The sequence below is a fragment of the Suncus etruscus genome, chromosome 11 (genome assembly GCF_024139225.1).
Source record: "Suncus etruscus isolate mSunEtr1 chromosome 11, mSunEtr1.pri.cur, whole genome shotgun sequence".
NCBI lineage: Eukaryota > Metazoa > Chordata > Mammalia > Eulipotyphla > Soricidae > Suncus > Suncus etruscus.
The window spans coordinates 93,413,946-93,439,482 of record NC_064858.1 but is presented as its reverse complement, the minus strand read 5'-3'; the positions used below and the strand labels follow the sequence as shown (position 1 = coordinate 93,439,482).

At 41.7% G+C, this 25,537-nt stretch overlaps 1 protein-coding gene across 2 annotated transcripts in view; it reads right to left on the bottom strand.

Annotated features, from left to right (window-relative positions):
* TBK1 (TANK binding kinase 1) overlaps positions 1-23,476 on the bottom strand; it is a 52,544-nt gene extending 29,068 nt beyond the window's left edge. The window contains exons 1-6 of one of the 2 annotated variants that reach the window (XM_049782743.1): positions 23,437-23,476; positions 21,009-21,124; positions 14,086-14,226; positions 9,696-9,825; positions 8,553-8,734; positions 2,436-2,596 (exon numbers count right to left, since the gene is read on the bottom strand). In XM_049782743.1, coding sequence (XP_049638700.1) covers positions 2,436-2,596; positions 8,553-8,734; positions 9,696-9,825; positions 14,086-14,226; positions 21,009-21,095 — 701 coding nt within the window. In that variant the 5' untranslated portion in view covers positions 21,096-21,124; positions 23,437-23,476. Of the gene's footprint in view, positions 1-2,435; positions 2,597-8,552; positions 8,735-9,695; positions 9,826-14,085; positions 14,227-21,008; positions 21,125-23,436 lie in introns of those variants that run through there. The other variant, XM_049782744.1, reaches the window with a different exon arrangement.
* Positions 23,477-25,537: the final 2,061 nt, after the last annotated feature.

Genomic DNA, 25,537 nt, shown 5'->3' with positions numbered 1-25,537 from the left:
ATTCAAGTTTAGCAACAGTTACCCTATCAGTGAAACTGCTTTTATTTCTCAAAGGAAGATGAGCTTTCCTTTAAATATAGATTATTTGTTTTCCTTTTTTTTTTTTTTCAATACACTTGGCAGGCAGTGGCGCAGAGATCATGCTTGGCCTTTGTGATACTGGAATTGAACTGAGGTTGGCAGTATGCAAGACAAGAGCTTTAATTTCTGTACTATCTCTACAGACACAAGCTCATAGTTTTATGTGTATTTGGATAAGCAGTTTGCCACTAGCTGGGTTATTCACTTGTTTGTTTTTTGGCCACACCAGATAGCACTCAGGTTACTTCTAGCTCTGTATTCAGAAATTACTTCTGGCAGGGTCGGGGTACGATATGAAATGCTGGGGATTGAACATGGGTCATCTGAGTGCAAGGGAAATGCCCTCCTGAGCTGTGCTGTCACTCAGGCCCCATTCACTCTATTATTTTTTTTTTTAATAAAAAGATGGGGGTTGAAGTGACAGTACAGTGGTAGGGCATTTGCCTTGTACAAAGCCAATTCGGGACAGATCCAGGTTGGATCCCCGGTATCCCATATGGTCACCGGAGCTTGTCAGGAATGATTTCTGAGTGCAGAACCAGGAGTAACCCCTGAGCATTGTCGGGTGTGGCCCCAAAACAAAATAAAGAAACAAAAACCAACAAAACCCAAAAAGATGTGTGGTGAATTCCACAGGTGAATTTTATTTTGTTACTATTTTGTTTTGGTTTCTGGGCCACATCCAGGAGCATTCAGGGTTTACTTCTGGCCTCCATTCTTTGGTTTATAACTAAGGAGTGATTTTTTTTTTCCTTTTTTGGTTGATACCCGGTAGTGCTCAGGAGTTACTCCTGAGTAACTGGCTCTGCACTTAAAAATTACTATTGGTGTGCATAGGAAACCATTTGGAATGCCAGAGATTAAGCCTGGGTTGGCCTCATGCAAGGCAAGTGCCTTACTCACTGTACTACTGTTCTGGTCCCTTGGTTATTTTTTTTTTAACTTTATTTATTGATTGATTAGTTTTTGGGCCACATCCAGTGGTGCTCAGGAGTCACTCCTGGCTCTGTGCTCAGAAGCCACCCCTGGCAGGCACCCCTAGCAGGCTGGGGGCCCATATGGGATGCTGGGAATGGAACCAGGTCCCTCCTGGGTCGGCTGCATGCAAGACAAATGCCCTACCACTGCGCTATCTGTTCGGTCCCTTGGTTATTTTTTTGTTTTTGAGCCACACATCTGGCTGTGCTCAAGGATCCCTGGGTCTGTGCTCAGGAATCATGCCCTGTAGGATTTAGTAGGATACATATTGTGCCAGAGATTGAACCAAAATTTTCAGAGTAAAAACCAAGTGCCTTAATGCCCCTGAGCCATTTCCATTGCCCCTAACCAGTGATTTTATACAAAGTAATCATTTTCTAAGTTATTCATTTACCAATGAATATAATCTATTAGCAAAATGCATTCCATCTCTAAATCAAACCTACACACCCGGCAACGCTCAGGGGTTCCTCCTGACTCTACGCTCAGAAATCGCTCTTGGCAGGCTCAAGGGACCATATGGAATGCCGGGATTCGAACCTTCCTTCTGCATGCGAGGCAAATGCCCTACCTCATGCTATCTCTCCTGCCCATCCCTTAGCAAAATTTAAGTTACATAATACAATGCTTGATATCAATGATAGCTAACATTTAAAAAAATAAAAGAAATCACTTTAGGACAAATATTGTATTTCTTTTATATCTGGTAACTATTTTCTTCAGTTATATGGGGGGGGGAAGGACACAAAAAAATAATATTATATAGAAACAAAATATAGAGAACAATTTATTTTTGTTTTGGAATTACATCTGGCAATGCATAGGGACTGCTCTAGGCTCTGGGTTCAGGAGTGACCCCTGGAAATACTTGGGGCAACCATATGCAGTGCCAAGTATCAAACCAGGGCTGGCTCTGGTATGACAGGCAAGCACCTCACCTCTGTACTATCTCTCTGGTCCCAGAAGTATATTTTTAATGATGGACCAACATTGGATATCATTACTGCTTTGTGTGAGACATTTAAATACATTACGAAAGTCTATATGTTTTAACAAGGCTGCATTCAAATAAAAAAATAACTGGGGCTAGAGAGATAGCATGGAGGTGGGGCGTTTGCCTTTCATGCAGAAGGTCGGTGGTTCGAATCTGGCATCCCATATGGTCCCCCCTGAGCCTGCCAGGATCGATTTCTGAGCGCAGAGCCAGGAGTAACCCCTGAGCGCTGCTGGGTGTGACCCAAAAACCAAAAACCAAAATAACTGAAAATAGCAGAAACAATGGCTAAAATAATTTTTATTAATGCATATCACTAATGTGATTACAAAAAGACAAATGTTTAAAACTATTTCTAATTTTAGGAGGAAAATTCACTTACATCACTTCCTTATTTCTACGTGGCCCTTCAAATGGTCTAAATGGCAGTGATCCAGTAGCTGCATGGTAAAATGTTACCCCAATACTCCAAAGATCAACAGTTGCTCCATATTTCTTCTGATGGTCTTTCCTTAGTACTGCTCTCTCATACATGTCAGGATGCTGTAAAAAATAAAAATAAAAATGACTAGCTTGTATGAGTTATCATGCATTACAAAAAAGTTTCAACAACACTGAGGTATTTTTTAAAAATAGCTCTACTTTCCCAATCTACAAAGACTGTTTTCGAGCTCTTTTGTCCTCGCTTCTAAACTTTAACCATCACCCTCTACTTTTGCATACTGATCACTTCACTTTATGCTTCAGAAACAAAACAGAAGCAAGCTAAGAGCAACTATGCCATTCACCAAATTTCATCTGAGTCTACTTTACAGACCTACCTTCCAGTTACAGTAGCACTGATTCTAGCAAAGGCAGCTTTTCCACTGTGCTCATCCATCACTGCATCAACTTCAGAAACCAGGTCCTGCAATTATGCTTTTGTTTTATGCATCATTCCCACTTCTCTACCATAAAGACCACTGCATCTAGCTTATATTCATTACTATCATCGAAAAGAAAAAACCCAGGGGTAGGAGGGATAGCATAGGCATTAGGGTGCTTCTGCCTTGTATGTGGCCAACCCCCGTTTGTTTTCTTTTTATTTTGGGTCACAACCTGTGATGCTCAGGAATTACTCCTGGCTCTGCACTCAGGAATGACACCTGGAGTGCTCAGAGGACCATATGAGCACTCCAATACCGAGACTGAACTTGGGTCGATCGCGTGCAAAAAAAAAAGTGCCTTACCCACAGTACTGTCTTCACTAAAAACCCAACGTTCTTATAATTTTTAATCCTCATACCCAGCGGTGCTCTGGGGTTACTTCTGGCTTTGTGCTTGGGAGACCATATGTGGTTGGGATTGAACAACACATAAGGCAAACATCTCATCACCTGTGTCTCTCTTCCTAGAGACAGAAAGGACTGCAGGTCCAAAGCAGCAATCAAGTTGCCAGAAAGCCCTACAGAGAGTGCCCCCCTAGAGACGTCGTCACCTTTCGTATATCCCATTTCCTCCTGGCCCCTTGCTACTCGTCATTACTTCAGCAAAACTGCCCTTTTCTTTAGCCCATAGGCTTGCTTTTCCCTTTTCTAGGACAACATTTTCAGGGGCATTAAAAGCAAAGAAATATCACCCTCTTTCCCATTTATATGCTGCTTGACAGTCAAAAAAAGGTTTCGGTAGCCCAAGTGCCTGAGAACAGATGAGTGGATAAAGAAACTATGGTACATCAACATAATAGAATACTACACAAATGTCAAGAAAAATAAAGTTATGAAATTTGCTTATACATGGATTGATATGAAGAGCATTATGCTGAGCAAAATGAGTCAGAGAGGGATAGACATAGAATGATTATACTCATTTGTGGGGTATATAAAAAAAAAAAAGATAATACGGTATTAATATCCAAAGACAATAGAAACAAGGGCCAGGAGGACTTGTCCATGGTAGGAAGCTTGCCACAATTACCAGGAGAGTGCAGTTAAAGCAGAGCTATGACAATGATAGTTAGAAATGATCACCCGGGGTCAGAGCTGTAGCGCGGCAGTAAGGCGTTTGCCTTGCATGTGGCTGACCCTGGACGAATCTTGGTTTGATCCCTGGCGTCTCATGTGGTCCCCCAAGCCAGGAGTAACCTGAGTGTCACCGGGTGTGGCCCAAAATCCAAATGATCACCCTGGACAATTAACTGGGTGCTGAAAGGAGATAGTGAAATACATGGTAGATACCTCTTCAGTAACAATATTGCAAACCATAGTGTCTAAAAGGAAGAAAAAAGGGGGGGTAGAGGGAAGGAGAAGGAGAAGGAAAGGGGGAGGGAGAGGGCGAGAGATGAAGCAGGCAAGGGAGAGGGAAAGCCGGAGGATGGAAGGGAAACTGGAGACATGGGTGGCTGGAAATGTGCACTGGTAAAGGGTATTGTATACTATATGACTGAAACTCAGTCATGAATAACTTTGTTACTATGTATCTCACAGTGATTCAATTAAGTAATTAAAAAAAAAGGTTTCTAGTCTGACTACTGTCCTGAAGACAAAGGATATATATATATATTTTTTGGTGTACTAAAGTGTGTCTATGCCAAGTGCCCCCATGGTTTTGTCCTCTGAGTAACCAGCACAAGGGCACTGGCATGCTAAATTCAGGAGTGTTAGAGAGGGGCCTGTGGGCAGTCATGCAGAAAGAAAGCTCTCTCTCCTTTTCTCTTCTCTTCTCTTCTCTTCTCTTCTCTTCTCTTCTCTTCTCTTCTCTTCTCTTCTCTTCTCTTCTCTTCTCTTTCGTGCTCAGGGATTCTCTCTCTCCTCTCTATCTCTATGTCTCTCTGCCTCTCTGCCTCTCTCTCTCATGCTCAGGGGTTACTCCTGGCTCTACACTCCTACCTGGCAGTACTTGGGATACTGGGGATTTAACCCTGGGTCTCTCACCCCTACAACCCCAATTTAATCCTTGGCACCATTGTCCCCTAAACACTGCTAATATGGCCTAATCCAGACAATCTCCTGAGCAACCCTATCCCTATCAAAAAAGATAAAGTAACAAAAAAAGAGAAAAAACTCCAAGGGCTGGAGAGATGATTCAAAGAGCTAAAGTGCATACCTGGTCTATTCAAACAAATAGCATCGCTGGTAGCGGACCCTAAGTACTGTTCCAGGAGTAACCCTGAGCAACAGCCCAATAACTAATGCAACACCCCCAACCAAAACCAATAAAACCTATCAGGAATGTGGCTCAATGGGAGAAGCTCCACCCAAAGGCTGAGTGTGATCCCAGTAGCAATGTTGTTGAACTCCTGTGTCATCCTCAAAGGCACAATCTCTGCAATCAAGAGTGTAAATCCGGGGCCCGGAGAGATAGCACAGCGGCGTTTGCCTTGCAAGCAGCCGATCCAGGACCAAAGGTGGTTGGTTCGAATCCCGGTGTCCCATATGGTCCCCCGTGCCTGCCAGGAGCTATTTCTGAGCAGACAGCCAGGAGTAACCCCTGAGCAGCGCCGGGTGTGGCCCAAAAACAAAAACAAAAACAAAAAAAAAAAAAGAGTGTAAATCCGGGCCCGGAGAGATAGCACAGTGGCGTTTGCCTTGCAAGCAGCCGATCCAGGACCAAAGGTGGTTGGTTCGAATCCCGGTGTCCCATATGGTCCCCCGTGCCTGCCAGGAGCTATTTCTGAGCAGACAGCCAGGAGTAACCCCTGAGCAATGCCGGGTGTGGCCCAAAAACAAAAAAAAAAAAAGAAAAAAAAAAAAAAAAAAAAAAAGAGTGTAAATCCCCGTGAGGTGAACACCACAACAAAGTGAGCAAGAGGACCATAGCCAAAGTATGTGATCCCTCAACAAGCGTAACTATGTGATTTCCTGTCACCACAACAAAGAGAGTAAGAAAGGAAAGTTACGTGTAAAGCCCTTAAATTAACTTCACAACTCCTACCTATCAACCAGATCTCTGCTTCTTCCAATTCTCTTCTTTACCACAGCAAAATGTCTAATCAGCTTTTCATACTTATCACGGCTTCATTCATCTTCCACTCAAGTCTATAACATTAAATATCATCTAAATGATTTATTATTTATTGCTTGTTTTACTTTTTTTCATAGGGACCACACCCAGTGATGCACAGAGACCAAGAACCATCTCTTTGGTTCTCATCTATAGGCCCATAACTCCCTAAATTATCTCTTGAGCCATTGAATGCCAATAAATAAATAAATAAATAAATAAATAAATAAATAAATAAATAAATAAAAAATAAAAAGAAAGACCACAACTTGACATATAAAACAGATTTTTGGTCTTCTCACCAAAATCAGTTTCTATTGACTTTGTTTTTTGGTCACACTTGGCAGTGCTTAGGGCTTACTCCTGGCTCTGTCTCAAAGATCATTCCTTCCTGGCAGGGCTTGGGGTATCACACTGGGACGCAGGGATTGAAGCTAGGTCAGCCACATGTGAGGCAAGTGTTCTGGCCACTGACTGTACTATTTCTCTGGCACCAGTTCCTTTTAGTTTTTATCTTCAAGAAAGTAGTAGTAGATCTATCCTATACTATCTATCTATACTATATTATCTATCCTAGTAAATAGTATAGATCTATCTATAGTACCAGAATCTATCAGGCAGCATTAATTTTTCCCCCTCATTCCTCAAATGCAACCCACCAGAGCAATACATAAAGCCTGACATGTTACACTTCTTAGAATTAAGGCAGAGGAGTAGGGAGCGAGAGAGCGAGAGAGCGAGAAAGAGAGAGAGAGAGAGAGAGAGAGAGAGAGAGAGAGAGAGAGAGAGAGAGAGAGAACAGAAGATAAGACACTTGCCTTCACACAACCGATTCAGGTTGGGTCTCTGGCATCCCATTACTCTTTTCTGAATGCAGAGCTAGTAATAAGCCCTGAGTGTTGCTGGGTGTGGCCCAGAAACAAACAAACAAACAAACAAACCAATAAACAAATTTAGAAGACTAGCCTGACTGGGTTCTCTGGAGCTCTAGTGATCACTCTTGTGATCACTGCAGAGTGAGATTAAACAGAATTGAAACTATCAATATGAAGGGCCCTACACTACAGTTGCAATGATCATATAGCTTGGAGCTTACAAATCTAGACCTTCCAGTGGACTTTCAGGTCTGCAAAGAACCAGGAATTTTGCTTGCTTAGCCTCCTGATATCATTTACTATTATGGAACTTCTATGTCAACTTAGAAGAACCAAGAAAGTACTCTGGGATGGGAAATGACTAAAAGGAATAGATTACATCCCTGTATCAAGAGCCCTGTATCAGGTTCAAGCCTCCAGTACTGCATGGTCCTCTAAGTACCACCAGGAATCACCCCCAAGAACTACGTTGAGAGTAGAACGGGAGTGTGGTACAAACATCTTCCTGTCTTTACCTTACCCAACCTACCACCTCCCAAAGGGGATAAAGAATGGATGGATTTGGGGGACTGGAGAGATAGTATGGGCTGGAAATCTTGCCTTGTAAACTGCTGACCTTGATTTGATCCCCAGCTCCACCAGAAATGATCCCTGAGCCAGGAGTAAGCTCTGAGCACTGCCAGGTGTGCCCTCAACCCCCCACCAAATATAATCCAACCAAAACAATGCCTTAAGTACTGTAGTGGTACTGAGTTGTGGCCTAAAGGAATAAGAGCGAGCTAATGAAGGTTAAGACTGCAGGAAAGTTGTTTCTTAATGGAAGTCTAGGACTGGGGATATAATTTAGCAGAAAGGCATTTGCCTTGCCATATGAGGTGCTAGGTACAATTACTGGCACTGGGGGTGGGAGTAGTGGCAATAGAAACAAAAAGCAGGACTATTTTTCAGCAGGAAGTTGCCACTGGTATCACATACGATCTTGTGAGTATCACAAGAGTGATCCCTGAATTCAGAGCTAGAATCAGGCCCACACTGCCAGGTGCCACCCTCCCCTCCCCACCAAAAAACATATAGTCGCCTGAACTCCAAGACTGATTCCTGAGTGCAAGCCAGAAGTATCCCTTGACCATTGCCAGGTGTGCCCAAACCACCTCCTCCAAAAAAATTTTATGCCATAAAAGTTATAAAGGAGGGGCTGGATCGATAGCACAGTGAGTAGGGCATTTGCCTTACACATGGCCAACCTGGGTTCAATCCCTATCATTTCATATGGTCCCCTGAGCCTACCAGGATTCATTTCTGAGCACAGAGCCAGGAGTAACCTTAGCGTGGCTGGGTGTGGCCCAAAAGGCAAAAAAAAGGGTTACAAAGGACATTTTATAGCGAACTTTCTTTTTTTTTTTTTTTTTTGGTTTTTGGGTCACACCCGGCGGTGCTCAGGGGTTACTTCTGGCTGTCTGCTCAAAAATAGCTCCTGGCAGGCATGGGGGACCATATGGGACACCGGGATTCGAACCAACCACCTTTGGTCCTGGATCAGCTGCTTGCAAGGCAAACGCCGCTGTGTATAGCGAACTTTCTTACCAATTACCCATATCTGCAATATTTCAAATAAATAAAGCAATTAGCAATGCATGACTTACCAAATACTCTTCTGTGCCATATAGAGAAACGAACTGCTCATCGTCTTCTAATTCTCTAGCTGCACCAAAATCTGTGAGTTTGTATACAGATTGTCCATCTTCCCCTATAACACGCATAATATTTCCTGGCTTGATATCACGGTGCACTATGCCATTCTCTCGCAGATGATTCATTCCACCCACTTTAACGATAAAAATAAAACAATGATAATCATAATGCAGTGCATATGCATACATGTCAAATTCATTGATATAATTTTTTTATATTTATTTAAGCACGCTATCCATAAATAGGCTCAAAATCATTTTAAATAAAAACCAATATAAGGTATTAAAATATCTATTTGGGGCTGGAGAGATAGCATGGAGGTAAGGCATTTGCCTTTCATGCAGAAGGTCATTGGTTCGAATCCCGGCATCCCATATGGTCCCCTGTGACTGCCAGAAGCTATTTCTGAGCATGGAGCCAGGAGTGACCTCTCCCGGTGTGACCCAAAAACAAAACAAAACAAAAAAAAAAAGGAAAAAAAGAAATTACTCCTGGTGGTGCTTGGGGGACCATATGGGATGCCAGAAATTGAATCCAGTAGGCTGCGTGCAAGGCAGGGCCCTACCAGCTGTACTATTGCTTTTGTCTGGTTTTCTCTCATTCTATGGGGCTTTTTACACTTTCTTGATGTCCCTTGAAATAACTAGAGCTTTTAATGTTAATCATACCTAATTTACTGTATTTTATCTCTTTTATACCTATCTTTAGGTATCATACCAAAAAAGCACTACATAAAAAAAACAACAAAACAAAAAAAGCACTAAAGGCCCATTTTTTCAATTGAATCACTGTATTTCAGTTGAAGCGTTCATGATTGAGTTTCAGTCATACAATGTCCCAGCATCCATCCTTTCACCAGCACTAATGCCCTAGTTTTCCTCCTGCCCTTCTCCACTCCAGCAGAATGCCTCTATGGAAGATATTTTTCCTTTCTCCCCATCCCACTCTGCACTATGGCTTGCCATGCTGTTACTGAAAGGGTATCATGCATATCACTTTAAAAGGTCTGTTTTTTACTGCTAGATTTTGATTTTTAAACTTTCTTATGTCATCAAATTGTATATACATATATTTAAGATCATAAATAAACATACCCACATCTCGCAAAACAATTAAAAATTCAGATTCCGGTAATCCATAGGCATTAGATGGCTCTTCTAACACAGTATATAAACTTCCACATGGACAAAATTCCATAATAAGGACCTTATGTCTTGTTGTTGTCTGGAAAAAATAAATCACTGAGACTTAAAATTTAAAGTTTAAATTTTATTCTATACTATCTAATTAATTTAAATGTAGTGTTTGCTATATGATGAAGCCATTTTCAATTTCTTTCTCTAGGACTCTTGTTGACTATACACACAAGTAAAAATAAACATTTTTGAAATTTCTCATACACCATTGGGTTTCTTTTTGAAGATAAACAAACCACAGTAAAAACTGACAATATCTGAACTAGAATTCAATTTTATAATGTTACAGTCGATTTGCTAAAATTATCTGTAGTTTCTCTTCTTTTTTTAATTTTGTGTTTTGGGCCACACCCAGCGGTGCTCAGGGGTTACTCCTGGCTGTCTCAGAAATCGCTTCTGGCAGGCTTAGGGGACCAGATGGGATGCTAGGGATCAAACCCGGATTGGCCACATGCAAGGCAAACACCCTATCCACTGTGCTATCGCTCTAGCCCCTTTTGCTTCTACTATTAACTACTAGGTACTACTAGATACTATTAACTACTACATTTAGGACATTAGAGGTTTTAACAACTCTCTTGAAATATTTGAAATTTTCTCATAAAGTACTTTCTTTTGGACCGGAGAGATAGCATGAAGGTAAGGATGGTGGTTCGAATCCTGCCATTCCATATGGTCCTCTGAGCCTGCCAGGAGCGATTTCTGAGCGTAAAGCCAGGAGTAACCCCTGAGCACTGCCGGGTGTGACCCAAAGACCAAAGGAAAAAAACAAAAAAACAATACCTACTGTTTTTTTAATAATGTTAGTTGTAGTAAATTTGGGGAATATTCATTATTATACAACATAGAGCTAATTATGTCAGTATTTTGATTTCTGTTCAGATAATAACATATAACACCATTTGTATCATATCCTGCATTTATATATTTTTTGGGTTTTGGGCCACACCCAGCGGTGCTCAGGAATAGAACCAAATGCTCGGCCCCTTATATTTTGTATTTATTAAGATTACATTGCATAGACGTTTTTATAATGATTTGTTCACATAATATATAAGCATACTATGAATAGAATGAGTGAGTGATGTGAAGTATACAGAATATGTAGCCTAATAAAGAATTCTCTTTACCCAAAGATAATTCTGGTGTTTATCCTAGACAGATTACGGCAAGTGATTCCTAGGACTTCGGTATGTTCTGACGATGTTGTCTTTCTTTGCCAGGGTTTGACCATAAAATAGTGGAACAATGCAATATACACAGGGGTTTTAGAAAATGCGTATCAGTTTCACTTCTGGAGGAAACTGAAACCGAGGTATGAGCTCAGACAGGGAGGCAGATTAGTTCAGCAGGGAGAGGCTAAAGATCAGCCATACAGGGAGTGTGCATTTAGGAACCAATGGATTGGACGCTCTAGCTTGCCTGGAGCCTAGAGTTGGTCTTATGCCAGGAAACTTCAGGGTTAGGGTCTCTGTATTTAGGCCAAGGTTATTCCTTTTCATGCCCCTCATATTTTGGTGGGCCTATACAAACAACAATTGCCACTCTAACACCGTTTTTTACTGTGCTCCTTTGACTCTAATCCTTAAAAAAAAAAAACACTTAAAATTTGAGGTTAACTTAAGTTAATATGCATGTACATGGAAATGTAAAAAATACTATGCCTCTAATGTTTAAGGAGTTACGTAAGTTTTATGGCTTTAGATTGCCTTGTGTGCTGTTAAGAAATATTATAATGTGCTACAATCTGGGGACTTGAGGGACAAAGTAATTGTACATGTATTCTGTTTTATTTATCTTAATGTTCTTTGGCTGAAAGTTCAAAGTTAAGATATCAGCAAGGGGACTTCTTCTGAGAATTATGTTATGGGTGATTGTCCTTCCACTGTAACTTGACCTTGTCCTCTTTCTTTGCATCTTTGTTCTCATAATTAAAAATAAAAAAATTAAAAAAAAAAAAAGAATCAATAAAAATCTGAAGAGACAGCACAGCGGTAAGGCATTTGCCTTGCAAGCAGCTTATTCGAACAGACAGTGGTTAAAATCCTGGCATCCCTTATGGTCCCCTGTGCCTGCCAGGAGCAACTTCTGAGTGCAGAGCCAGGAGTAACCCCTGAGCGGCGGCCAGGTGTGACCCAAAAACCAAAAAAAAAAAACCAACAAAAAAAACTTTTGGATAACGAAGACCTAAGTGAATATCCAAAGATAGCAATGTTGGATGCAAATTGCTATTCATCAGGGCCAGGAGAATAAAGTGTTCCTAAGCACAAAGATTCTACTTTAAAATCTTCTAGTACACTTCAATTTATTTCTTTCTATGCATCTCCAAAGGTGCAGCTACCTGATTTGAAGCAACGGCAGCCCTAGGGTCTCCTGAATTTGTAGTCTATGTCTAAATGAACAGACTTATGAGGACCATTTTTGTGTAATTCACCAAAATCCTTTGCAATCGTTGTCAAGTTTTGAGAAGACCAGCTGTCTGGAAGAATATTCTTTCTTAACCTCAGTCTGGTGAGCCTCTATCACTCATTCTAACTAATTTTACCATTCTTTACTATACACAAGGTGGCAATGAACATCTCTGTGTATAAAACTGAAGCAAATATTTCTGATTACTCCTTAGTAATAAGTAGTTTATAATTTATATCAGTGGCATAAATTACCAAATTATTTTCCAAAGGTGTGATTGCCCATGTCCAAAAAGATTAAAATAGATTTCTATTTCCTTTCTTTCTTTTGTATTTGGAGGTGTTGCAAACCCAGCAGAGCTCAGGGTTTACTTCTGGTTCACTGTACTATTGCTCCAGTTCTATTTCCATTATTTATAGTAATTTTCCTAATGACACTAGTATTTTTGCCTGGACCAGAGCCTATCTTTTATGGGTTCTTGGCTCAGAATCTATCTTCATACACTACCTCTGAATACCTGAATTTCTTATTCTCTTGCAAAGCTCTTTGTAAGAGAATTGTTAGGCTTTCTCCTTCTTTCTTTTAATGACTGACAACTGCACTTAGTTTTAAATTAAAAATACAGTATAAAGGGGCCAGAGAGATAGCATAGTGGTAGGGTGATTGCCTCGTACTCGGTCGATCCAGGTTCAATTCCCAGCACTCATGGTCCCCCAGCCTGCCAGGAGTGATTTCTAAGAAGAGCCAGGAGTAATCTGAGTGGCGCTGGGTGTGCCCCCTCCAAAAAAAACCCCACAATATATATATTTTTGGCCCCCCCATAAAATATTCTTATTTTTTCCTTTTATTGAGGTGAGTCTCCCATATAATGCTCAGAGGGCCCAAGGGTCACTGGAGATTCTAGGATAATCTGCCTGGTGTTTTAATGCATGGTCCTGAGAATGTGGCCCTTCAGTGACATGGGTTATGAGGGTCACCCCAGCAGTACTCAGGATATTCAAGAAAAAATGTTGTGGTATTCGGGACCTGATGTTTCTATGGATCTAAACCAGATTAACCATTTGTGCCCTAAACTAAAGCTTTGTACTCTATTTCCCAGACCCTTTAATAACTTCTTTGTGATTCCTTGGTACTCAATTTCCACTGTTATATCTAGTCAAGAACCTGACTGCTAATCTTCCTGATTAAATGAAAACATGTATAGGCATCTGGAGAGTACTGAGGAAAGGGCACTAATGGGTTAACTAATGGGTTAATCACATTCACTCAAACTATTTTGGCTGTCTTGGCCCTCACCCTAACAATTATGGCTTCCTCTTTTACATGTCAAAGACCCACCTGGGCAGGAAAAATATCTAGAAAGTTTCTTTATCACAGTCCCCCACCCCCACCCTCTGCCCATGGGGGTGGTCTTAATTTCCCAATAAATACTGAAGTCTTGGGGCCTCTCTCTCTTGCTCCACTTGGTGGAAAGATCCCTGGCAACCCTGCTCCAGACCCGCTTACCCTTTCCCTGTGGGATTACGGAGTAACTTTACATGCAGCTGACCCAAGTTTGAACCTTGGCAAGTCTCTGCCAGGAGTGATTCCTGACCACAGCTGGATGTGGCCCCTCTTCACAAAATAATAAATAAATATGTAGTGGGCTGGAGAGGTAGAATAAGGGCTAAGACATTTGCCTTGCACATAGTTAACACTGTTTGATCCTCAGCACAGACATGGTTCTTGGGGAACCATCAGGAGTGACCCTTGAGCAGAGAGCCAGAAATAGTCCCTGAGCAGTACAGTGAATGACCCAAAGAACCCCACATATTGTTTTGATATCATTATCAGATTATGGTTTACAATTACTTAATAAGATTAAAGCTTGACTACTTACCTCCTCTTCAATAGCAAATAATTTGACAATATTTTTGTGATTGAGTTTCTTTAAGACTTCAAATTCTCTCATTTGAACATCCACCGGACGAAGGAAACTTATGTTATTAAAAACTTTAATAGCAAATAAGTCACCGGTTTTCTGAAAAAGAAGAAATATTTATTTTACAAAAATGTGTCAGTAGAATTTGCTATAGAAATCAGTCTTTCTTATAAAATAATACTTTTTAAACTTTTCCCACTTGCAACATTTATCTGTCTGAGAGTATTTTTTGTTTCTGGGTTGTACCACAAGATGTGCAACCTTGCTCTATGCTTGGGGATCACTACTAGCAAGCTTTAGGGGACCATATGGGATGCTGGCAATTAAATCTGGGTGAGCTGTGCTCAAGGCCAAGTGTCGTAACCACTCTGCAGAATCTCATCTGAGAAACTTCTTGTTTTGGGGCCATACCCAGTGGCCATACCTTGGCTCTGCACTCAGAAATTACTCCTGGCAGGCTCGTGGAACCATACAGGATGCTGGGGATTGAACCTAAGTCAGCCATAGTGCTATCGCTCTGGCCTCTCAACTGAAAAACTTTAACATGGCCCTGGGTATAAAGGTATAAAATACAGGTTTGTATAGAAAAGCATTTATTGTTAATAAACCATAAAAATTATTTTAAGAGTTTTAAAAGGTCATGAAACTTTATATGGGGTTTAAGAAGATAGGGTATGGGCCGGAGAGATAGCATGGAGGTAAGGCGTTTGCCTCTCATGCAGGAGGTCATCGGTTCGAATCCCGGCGTCCCATATATGGTCCTCCCGTGCCTGCCAGGAGCAATTTCTGAGCCTGGAGCCAGGAATAACCCCTGAGCACTGCCGGGTGTGACCCAAAAACCACAAAAAAAAAAAAAAAAAAAAAAAAAGAAGATAGGGTATAGAACCTTCCACTATCTTAGAAGTAAAGTTAATGTAAGTAAATGTAAAAGTAATGTAAGTAAAGTTATACCATGACTTGACTTGAAAATAAAGTCAATCAACTGCTCATTATTTCTTTTAAACTGCATGTGTTGGAACATAGATCATTTTCCTATATAGTACATATAAAAAGTCTACTGATGTGCACCGGAGATCCACCCACATTTTGACCAATTAATAGTGTACTCTGCATTTTTCGCTTCTGAAGAAGCCCATCTTCTGAACTTTCTTACTCAACTTGCATTGCTCTTTCTCTCCCTTCACATTTGTCTATGTAGTTTCTAAAGGAACTATTTTACTTCAGTAAAAAACAAAAGTCCATCTAGTATACCTGGCAGGGTCATTTTAAGTGTCAGAAGAACCACAATTATACCAAACATGAAAGTACGTTGTACTTTATTTTATTTATTTTTTCTTCTTTTGGTTTTTGAGCCACAGTCAGCTGCGCACAGAAATTACTACTGGCTCTGCACTCAGAAATCACTTTTGGCAGGCTCGGGGAATCATGGGATTCTGGGAACAGAATCAAGGTCCACCCAGAATCCCACCCTGCAGCCGTGCTATCACTATGTAAGCTGAAAGTACGTTTTAGATAAGAAATAGAAAGTGAAACTCAGGGCTGGTGGTAGGGCTTTTGCCTTAGACTCACTCCCACAAGGTGCCCCCTGTCACCCCCCATCCTGCAAGGAGAGATTTCTGAGCATAGAATAACCCCTGAGCGCTGCCAGGTGTGACTCAGAAACAAACAAACAAAAAAGTGAAACTCACAAAGATTACAGAAGGGTTTAATTGTTTATTTTGGCACACCCATCTGCACTCAAGTAAACATCAGACCTGAATTAGCACACACTATATTTTCTTTTTGCCCCAAGTACAACTGAGCTAGGGAGAAGACTCAACGGTCCAAAAAGGGACACAAGATTTGCATGCAGAGACCAGAGTAATCTTTTCTTTTTAAAAAAAAAATTTTTTTTTAAATCAAAAAGTAGATTACAAATCTTTCTTTTTTTTTTTTTTTTGTTTTTTTTTTTTTTGGTTTTTGGGCCACACCCGGCGTTGCTCAGGGGTTCCTCCTGGCTATCTGCTCAGAAATAGCTCCTGGCAGGCACGGGGGACCATATGGGACACCAGGATTCGAACCAACCACCTTTGGTCCTGGATCGGCTGCTTGCAAGGCAAACGCCGCTGTGCTATCTCTCCGGGCCCGATTACAAATCTTTCACAGTAATATTTTAGGTACATAGTGATAGTGAATCCCACCACCAATATTGTCCTCTCTCCACCCGTTCCCAGCATGCATCCCATATCCCCCCCTTTTAACCCCTAGGCTACTCGTTACTCATATAGGTGGTTCTTTTTCTTCTTTCCTCCCTTTTTCTTTATTGTTTTTGGGTTATACCTGGTGGTATGTACTTAGGGCTTACTTCTGACCCTGTACTCAGGAATCACTCCTGTGAAACCATACTGGAAGCCAGGAATCAAACCCAGAACAGTCATGTGCAAGTTAAGGTAAGCAGGTACTTTTTTTTCTACCTGCTATAATCTCTCTCTCTGGTCCTGAAGCCTTAGGTTTGATCCCTGACACTTCCTGGCCCCTCAACACTGCCAGGAATGGTTCTTCCCAAATATCTCAATACTACACAAGTGAGAGGGAGGCACAGACTCTCAGATCAGAGGTAGGAAACACAAACAAACAAAACAAAACAACAAGTGAATTCATGCAAGCAACTTTTTTTTTCCAACCATACCCAGTGGTACTCAGGGGTTACTACTGGTTGTGAACTGAGGAATCGTGCCTGGCAGTGCTTGGGGGACCATCTGAGATGATAAGCACTCTGTTTACTTTTATCCCTCACCTCCTCCCCTTCCCTTCAGTGTTGTGAAATTATGGATCGAGTTCATGCCAAACCATGGTGCTGACTGGAATTTTCACATCAAGTTCGGATGCTTGCACACTCAATCCCAGTACTTAGCCAGGTTTGTTCTCTTTCACTTGATCTTTGCACAGCAAAGTAAGCAAGTACTCTAAATGTTTGTTGAATGAAGGGATAAATGTATGCATGTGGATAAATTAGACCAGGGGTCCTCAAACTTTTTAAACAGGGGGCCAGTTCACTGTCCCTCAACCATTGGAGGGTCTGACTATAGTAAAAACAAAACTTATGAACGAATTCTTATGCACGCTGCATTTATCTTATTTTGCAATGAAGAAACAAAACAGATACAAATACAATATGTGGCCTGCGGGCCATAGTTTGAGGACCACTGAATTAGACTATCCTAAGACAACCTCGTTTTTCTTCAAAGTAAACAAGTGTATATGAATTATAGCTTGAAAGCCTAAAATTAGAATTCTAAAAGGCCTATGAATTGACTTGAGAGAAAGTGAGAGACAGAGACAGAGACATGACAGACAGACAGACAGACACACACACACACACACACTACCCCACCCCAAATCCAGAACCCATAATCACTGCTTGCCTATAGCCCTGCCTCACCACTCCTTAATTCTCTGCAGACACCAATCTGACTAAACTCCAAGTAAGCCAATATTTGGGTTGATGTCATCAGGTCTTTTTTTTGCAGTGAGTGCAGGCACTCCCCTCTGCCCTGCATTCTTTTATTTCTGGAAGTCCTTGCAACTGAGAACATGCCTCACAAAAGCTACATCAGAATTGTACTTTAAATTCCCAGACAACTTCATTTGTTTGATTCTGTCATCCCCTAGGAACACATCGATTTAGATGTCAATATGTAGCTGAGGTCACTTGTTGTCTGGAAACAAGGGAAATTAACAGAATGGTCTATTAGCAACAAGAGCTCACTAAAACTTCTGCCAATGTACCACTGTACCTCATTAGAGATACAAAAATTTTCATAAATTTGCTTGTCAAATTTAATTTTTTCTTTTTTCTCTTCCTTTTTCTTCTTTAATAACTTTGTTCTCACTTATCTGGGAACAAATGCATTACAGTCAAACTATGTAATGCATGTTCTTTAAAGTAAATAAAAAATACAGGAGAAATAATACATTTTGTAATAGCTGCTGTGATCTCTGCCATATTTTCTGAATTTTTATATAGATTGAATTACACCCGGAGATATTTGAATGAACCATTTTCCATTTATTCAACTGCCCAATGACTTTTCACTCACTATGCCTTAGTCAAAGCACATAGAAATAGCATTTTTAAATCTATGTGTGTGTGTGTTTACATATACCTGGCAAAGCAATGTACCCTTTGTACAGCTCTGCCTGTAACTTCACCTCAGTTCTCATGCACCTCATTACCCAGTTACATTAGTAGCTAAAGGCAACTGAAATAAAACACAGGCTGAGCAAGTTATACCCTTTGAATAACAAATAGTAGCCTTGGGGTCTGATTATTCTAAGCAGTAAAATCAAGGGTTTAGCTAACACCATGATTAAGAATTCTCGCACAAGGACAAGCATAATTTTTCGTGTGTAATCCTAAACCCTTGAAGTTGATGTCACGAAGGATTTCTCAAAAGTATCTCTGAGAAGTCTGTTAGGGATTGAATACTAAACTGAATCTTAGCAACTTATTTTTCTTTTTCTTTAAATTTTGGGCAACACTTGGCTATGTTCAGGGATTAGGGATTACTACTAGCAGGGTTTGGGATATGTATGTGGTATAGGGAATTTCAGCTGGAATCAATGGCAATGCCTTCTCTCCTGTATATTATCTTTCTGGCTCCTTAGCAATCTTTTAAGTCAACGCCTATGCCTCTTAGAATCTAATTTTAGGCTTTCAAGCTATAATTCATTCATATACTTGTTTACTTTGAAGAAAAACGAGGTTGTCTTAGGATAGACTAATTTATCCACACGCATACATTTATCCCTTCATTCAACAAACATTTAGAGTACTTGCTTACTCTGCTGTGCAAAAGATCAAGTGAAAGAGAGCAAACCTGGGTAAGTACTGGAATTGAGTGTGCAAGCATCAGAACTTGATGTGGAAATTCCAGTCAGCACCATGGTTTGGCAAGAACTCGATCCATAATTTCACAACAATGAAGGGAAGTGAGGAGGGGAGGGATAAAAGTAAACAGAGTGCTTACTCTGTATAAGCACTTGCATAAAGAATCTTGAACAGCTAGCTACATGGAGGACAAAAAATATCTGAAATATTTGCTAGTGCCTTACCTAATCTCTCTCACAGCCAAGTACCTGCCACTTTAGCCATTTCTTTTCTTTCTTTCTTTTTTTGTTTTTGGTTTTGGTTTTTGGGCCACACCTGGTGACCAGGCGTTACTCTTGGCTTGGGGGACCATATGGGACAGTGGGGGATCGAACCACGGTCTGTCCTAGGCTAGTGTGTGCAAGGCAAACGCCCTTCCTCTGTGCTATTGGTCCAGCCATTTCTAATATATGGATCTCCTGAATGATACATTTATATTAAACTCAAGACTTTTTGTGGACCACAATATATGACATATTTCCAATGATTCTGAAATGTGTTCAATTAACTTGGGATACAGAAGGTTAGATGTTTTCAGTGCTAAATCCTGTGCTGTCACTTTCTTTTTTTTAATCTTGGCACAAAACACAAATTCCCAGGACAGGAATGCCTAAGGTACACAACAAACTTGATAAAGGACACAGAAACCATAATGAGTTCTGATCAAAGATAAAAACAATTCTAGAGTCAGATGGAAAAAAAACCTAAAAGCTGTGCATATGATACTGATTCATTCTCTATAAACCACAAAAGCTATTCATAGTCATAATCTCTCCCTGGAGGAAACAGTCCTCCATGAATACATATCTCAGTGTCACTGACATAACTGACGACCAATCTCAAAGATACCGAAATATATGAAGGAACTGCTCTCTACAAAAATGCTTACTGTGCTTAAAATGAATTTACAGGGCCCGGAGAGATAGCACAGCAGCGTTTGCCTTGCAAGCAGCCGATCCAGGACCAAAGGTGGTTGGTTCGAATCCCGGTGTCCCATATGGTCCCCCATGCCTGCCAGGAGCTATTTCTGAGCAGACAGCCAGGAGTAACCCCTGAGCACTGCCAGGTGTGGCCCAAAAACCAAAAACCAAAAAAAAAAAAAAAAGAATTCTTTTACTCCATTTTTTTTATCTTCTTTCTCAGAACAGAAACTTAAACACCCTTTAATTTTTTATTTCAAGTTATTCTAATTCTGTCCCTCCATATAAACTCTGATAAAATATTTTCTGGTTCTCAAATGCCTCAAGTCCTTTTATTCCATCCTCACTTCTATTAATGAATTTGGAGGCTCTCTTACCAGGATATATACAGATAGTCTTTTCAACCAGGGCTCGCTCTCCTTTTCCTCCCAGGTCCTCTTTTACGAGGCAAGAAGCCTTGGAATAGTATCTTAGATTTAGCCCCTACAAAGATATTTTCTCACCTAACTCTATCTGCCACAGTCAGATATCTGCCACTCAGTCAGGGAAGTTGAGGTTGGGAAAAGACTCAAAAGGTCAACCCCTAAAGTAGTGGGGTGGGAAGGTGTAGGCCAGAGTGCATAGCAGGTAAGGCATTTATTTGCCTTGCACGCAGCCAACCCAGGTTCAATCCCCAGCATCCTCTATGGTTCCCCGAGCCCGCCAGGGGTGGCTTCTGAGCAAAGAGCCAGAAGTACCCGAGTGGTAATGGTATGTCTTTTGGTGCTTTTGGTCTCCCAATACGAAAAACAAACAAAAAATGATTCATCCTTAAAATTTCTTAACCATCGTTTCAACCAACCTATTTTTTCCACAGTGCCATCATCGGGGGGATAATAATAATAAGTGACTGACATGTGCTGGTACTCAAATAATTGCAACACAGGTATGCTCTTCGGACAAACCCACCAAGTCTCCCATTTGAGTACAAGCGTATGTCTTCCAAGGGTATATGCACAGTAAAATAACAACAAAAACAAAACAAAGAAAATAATTGTTTTCTTTGTACCAACCTTATGTCTTCCACGAAAGACATTTGCAGTCGCTCCTTGACCCAAAATATCAGATAAAAGCCACAGATGATTGGAAGTGCTCTGCATCTCGATTTGATCAGGCGACACTCGTCACACTAAGAGAAAAGGCAAAAATTTGATTGCTTAAGAAACAAATACTATTTTTAATCTCAAGTTGGACCACCAGATTAATAATTAACAATTAAACTGTAGTATAAATCCAATATAAGAACCCAAGTTTCTAGCTATATTTAAGACTAAATGCTGCATATGCTGTGAAAAAAACCTCACCAATAACACTGATATTAAAATGAATTTATTTGTTACAAACTAAAAGAGAAATCTATTTTACTTCTAATTTAGTATATGTCATTATACTGGTATTCGTCATTTACTTTCAAATGTTTTGAAAGTTAGTCAATAAGAAATTAGTGTTTCTGTGCGGTGGCGCTAGAGGTAAGGTATCTGCCTTGCCAGCGCTAGCCTAGGACGGACCGCAGTTCGATCCCCCGGCGTCCCATATGGTCCCCCAAGCCAGGAGCGACTTCTGAGTGCATAGCCAGGAGTAACCCCTGAGCATTACTGGGTATGGCCCAAAAACCAAAAAAAAAGGAAGAAATTAGTGTTTTTAAAAAGAAATAAGTAAAATACAACAAAAGCGAAAAATTACTGTTGCTATGGCATGGCAACAATAACTAAAAACAATTTCTACCCGTGTTGTGCAGGACAGAGATTATTTGGAAATCCTCTGTACCTTATGCTCAATTTTTATAAAGTCCCCCAAAAGTCTTGGAACCAGGGTCATAGCTCAGAAAGAACACTTGTGTTGCATGTGAGATTTGAAAACCTGTAACCTCAAAAACCAAATAAAAAAAAAACCCTATATAAATCTGAACACACTAAATAACGCGTGATTGAATGGCTGATAACATTCCAAGTAAGGGGCAAAGCAGTATGGCGGTTTGCCTTGCACACAGTCAATTGGAAAGGACCTGAGTTCCATCTCGGGCATCCCATATGGTCCCCTGAGCCTGCCAGGAGACATTTCTGAGCTCAGAGCCAGGACTAACTCCTGAGTGCGGTCGGGTGTGGCCCCAAGAAAACCCCAAAATAATCCCCAAACATATGTATATTCCAAGTAATATTGGGGCATAAAGAAGGACTGGGGTCTAAGTCGCATTAATTTTTTATCTTTAAAGATGTACCACTAATCTAATTCAGATGATAAGGCCCCCCTGCTTTATGATAGCAATCTATTTGAAGTTACCCCACACACAAGTTTCTTTTTCGCAAAAAAAGGGAATGGTCACGAAGAAATACACATGTGTCGGCTGCTCGGGTTAAATAGCTAAAGAAAGAGCTATATATAGCAATTTATATATAACATATATATGCTTATATATATATTTATATATAACATCACTGAAATCAAACCCATTCAGTGGCAAGCGGTAGTCAAAAACTGGATCTGATGTGTAAAGAAATGACACTTTTTTTGGGGGGGGGTGAGGAGGGAGGGCTTTGGGCCACACCAGAAAAGGTTCAGCGGTTACTTCCAGGCTCTGCATTGAGAAATCACAACCGATGGTGCTGTGTGTCTGTGTGGGCACCATATGGGATGCTGAGTTCGGGGTGGGGGTGGGATGGAACCCTGGTGGGACAAGTGTCAAGCCAGGCGCGAGCCCTACAAGCCCTCATCATCATCATCATCATCATCATCATCATCATCATCATCATCATCATCATCATCATCATCATCATCATCATCTGCTCTCTGCAAGCGGCTCTAAGACGATGGAAGTTTCCAGTAGCAACGAGGGTTGGAAAAAGTCTCTTCCAACGGGTCCCCCAAAAACCCCACCTAGCAGCCTCTGTGGCAGGTCCAGGAACCCTGTGGTTAAAAGTCGGAGGGCAATAAACAAAACCCCGGTTCCTTTTTAAAGGGCTTAAAAGTCGGAGGGCAAAGAAATGAAACCCCGGTTCCTCGTTAAAGGGCTTAAAAGTCGGAGGGCAAATAAACAAAAACCCCCGGTCCCTTTTTAAAGGGCTTTAAAAGTCGGAGGGCAAATAAATAAAACCTCAGTCCCTTTATGTTTTAAAGGGCTTAAAAGTCGGAGGGCAAATAAAGCCTCGGTCCCTTTTAAAGGGCCGGCCGGGGGCGGAAGTCGGTCAGCCCCGAGCGGCCCAGGGGGGGGCCCAACGAGGCTAGCGAACCCCGGGAGGGCCCCGGGCTGCCGGCTCGACGGTCCTCGCGGCTCCGGACGCCCCGGAGGGAGAGAGTCCGCCCGCGCCGCCCCGCGCTGACTCAGCAGCGCGGGTCGCCCCCGCGGGAGAAAGCAGCGCGCCGAGGCGGGGGTCCCGCGCCGGCCTCGGGGCTGGGCTCCTCCGCTCGCTCTCGCTCGCTCCCTCCCTCCGCTCGCTCACTTACCGCCCGGTCTCGGCCCCGCCGCCGCCACCGCCAGCGGGCTTCGGAGCCTCGGGACACTTCCGGCTTCGCGAGCCCCGGCCCGCGGTCACGTGACCGGCGCCCGCCGCGCGCCCTCTCCACTGCGCATGCGTTCTCCGCCGCGCATGCGCACACCCGGCCCGCCCGGCTGCCCGGCCCAGGCCTGGGCTGCTGGCACCTCGGTGATGATGTTGGGTGGATTGTCCCCAGCAAGGGGTTGAGAGGTTTGGGGGGGATCAGATTCTATTTGACATCTTGTGTGTGCTCGTCTTGCACCCCTTTAGCTTGAGGCTGAAGGTGGGGGGAGCTGAGTCTCAGAGAGCCCAAGGCTGAGAGCGCCTAGCTAGTGGGGAAAGGGGCTTTGAACACCCCTGATGACAGACTTTCAAGTTGGCCTGGGAATACGAAATCTTTTATAGATTTATATTATATTTATATTGTATATTATATATCTTGTAATATGTAATATCATATTTTAATATAAATCATAACATATTTTATCATATAAATCAATAAATATACCAATATATCACATAACATGTAATAGTATATAATAAAATCAATACTAATACCCATTCATATATTAATATTGATAGATATGGTTTAATACAATAAAATTATATATAATTATATGCAATATAGTATGCATATTATAATTATATAATTATGTATCATATATAATCTTTTATTTAAACCCCCTGATGACAAGCATGATTGTAGTTGGGTTTCAGTTATAAACAGAAACTCCTCCCTCCTTCACCAGAACAACCTTCCCACCGCCAATATCCCCCATCTTCCTCCTCCCACACCCCCTGCCAGTCTTAGAGAGAGGCATTCTACTTCTCTCACTCATTGACATTGCCCTGCTAGTTGTTAGTGTAGGAACAGAGCAGAGGGCCCACTAGCACTTGTGGAAAGTGTGGAAAGATAGATGCATCACTGTTAATTCTTTATTTTTTTGGTTTTTGGTTTTTGGGTCACACCCGGCAGCACTCAGGGGTTACTCCTGGCTCTATGCTCAGAAATTGCCCCTGGCAGGCTGGGGGATCATATGGGATGCTGGGATTCGAACCACTGTCCTTCTGCATGCAAGGCAAACACCCTACCTCCATGTTATCTCTCCGGCCCGAATTCTTTTTTGTTGTTGTTGTTTTTTGTTTTTTGGGGCCACACCCAGCGGTGCTCAGGGGTTACTCCTGGCTGTCTGCTCAGAAATAGCTCCTGACAGGCACGGGGGACCCTATGGGACACCGGGATTCGAACCAACCACCTTAGGTCCTGGATCGGCTGCTTGCAAGGCAAACACCGCTGTGCTATCTCCTCGAACCCCGCAGTTAATTCTTGATGAAAAATAAATGCACCCAATTCCCTCCTTTACAAGGTATTTTATGCAAAATGTTTTCTTTAATAACCTAACTATTTCAATAGAGTGGTTCTCTGGGAGAGTCCTTTTTGCCCATTACAGCACCAGGCCTATCCCCCGACTCTTACTGATCTCTGAAGGAGAGGAAAAAATATTACTTGAGTTGGGGGTGGAGGGGAAGAGGGCGGTGTTCTTCCCACATGTGACAATGACATGACTGGCGACGAAATGGGAAACTATGACTAAGTAGCTGAGGACGGAGGCTTTTGACGGTTGCACTGATCAGGGTTCCTTGTGAAATGGTGACTGGTTTTATTTTGGGGCTATACTCGGGAATTACCACTGGCAGTGCTAGGGGGAACCATTCGGGTAATGCTGGGCTAGAACTCGGGCCAGTCAATGCAAGGCAAGCACCGTTCCCATTGTACTATTTCTCAGTTCCCCATGAAATATTGACTTTGAACAAAGATTTGTGCTTGTATGCTTCCTTAGCATGTTAACTCTTATGCTCAAGGAAGCTAACAGAAGCACACAGAAAAGTCTTGTGACAAAGGTCACTTGATGAGACTTTTAAACATTTTAAATGAGGAGTCATTCTAACAATTCTTTACTGTTTACTTACTATGATACATACTGTAAACACCATAATATTTTTTAAAGGTCAACCGATTGTTAGCAATTCGCTGAAGATTTAAAGGCAGTGTGATTTTTTTTCCCCTC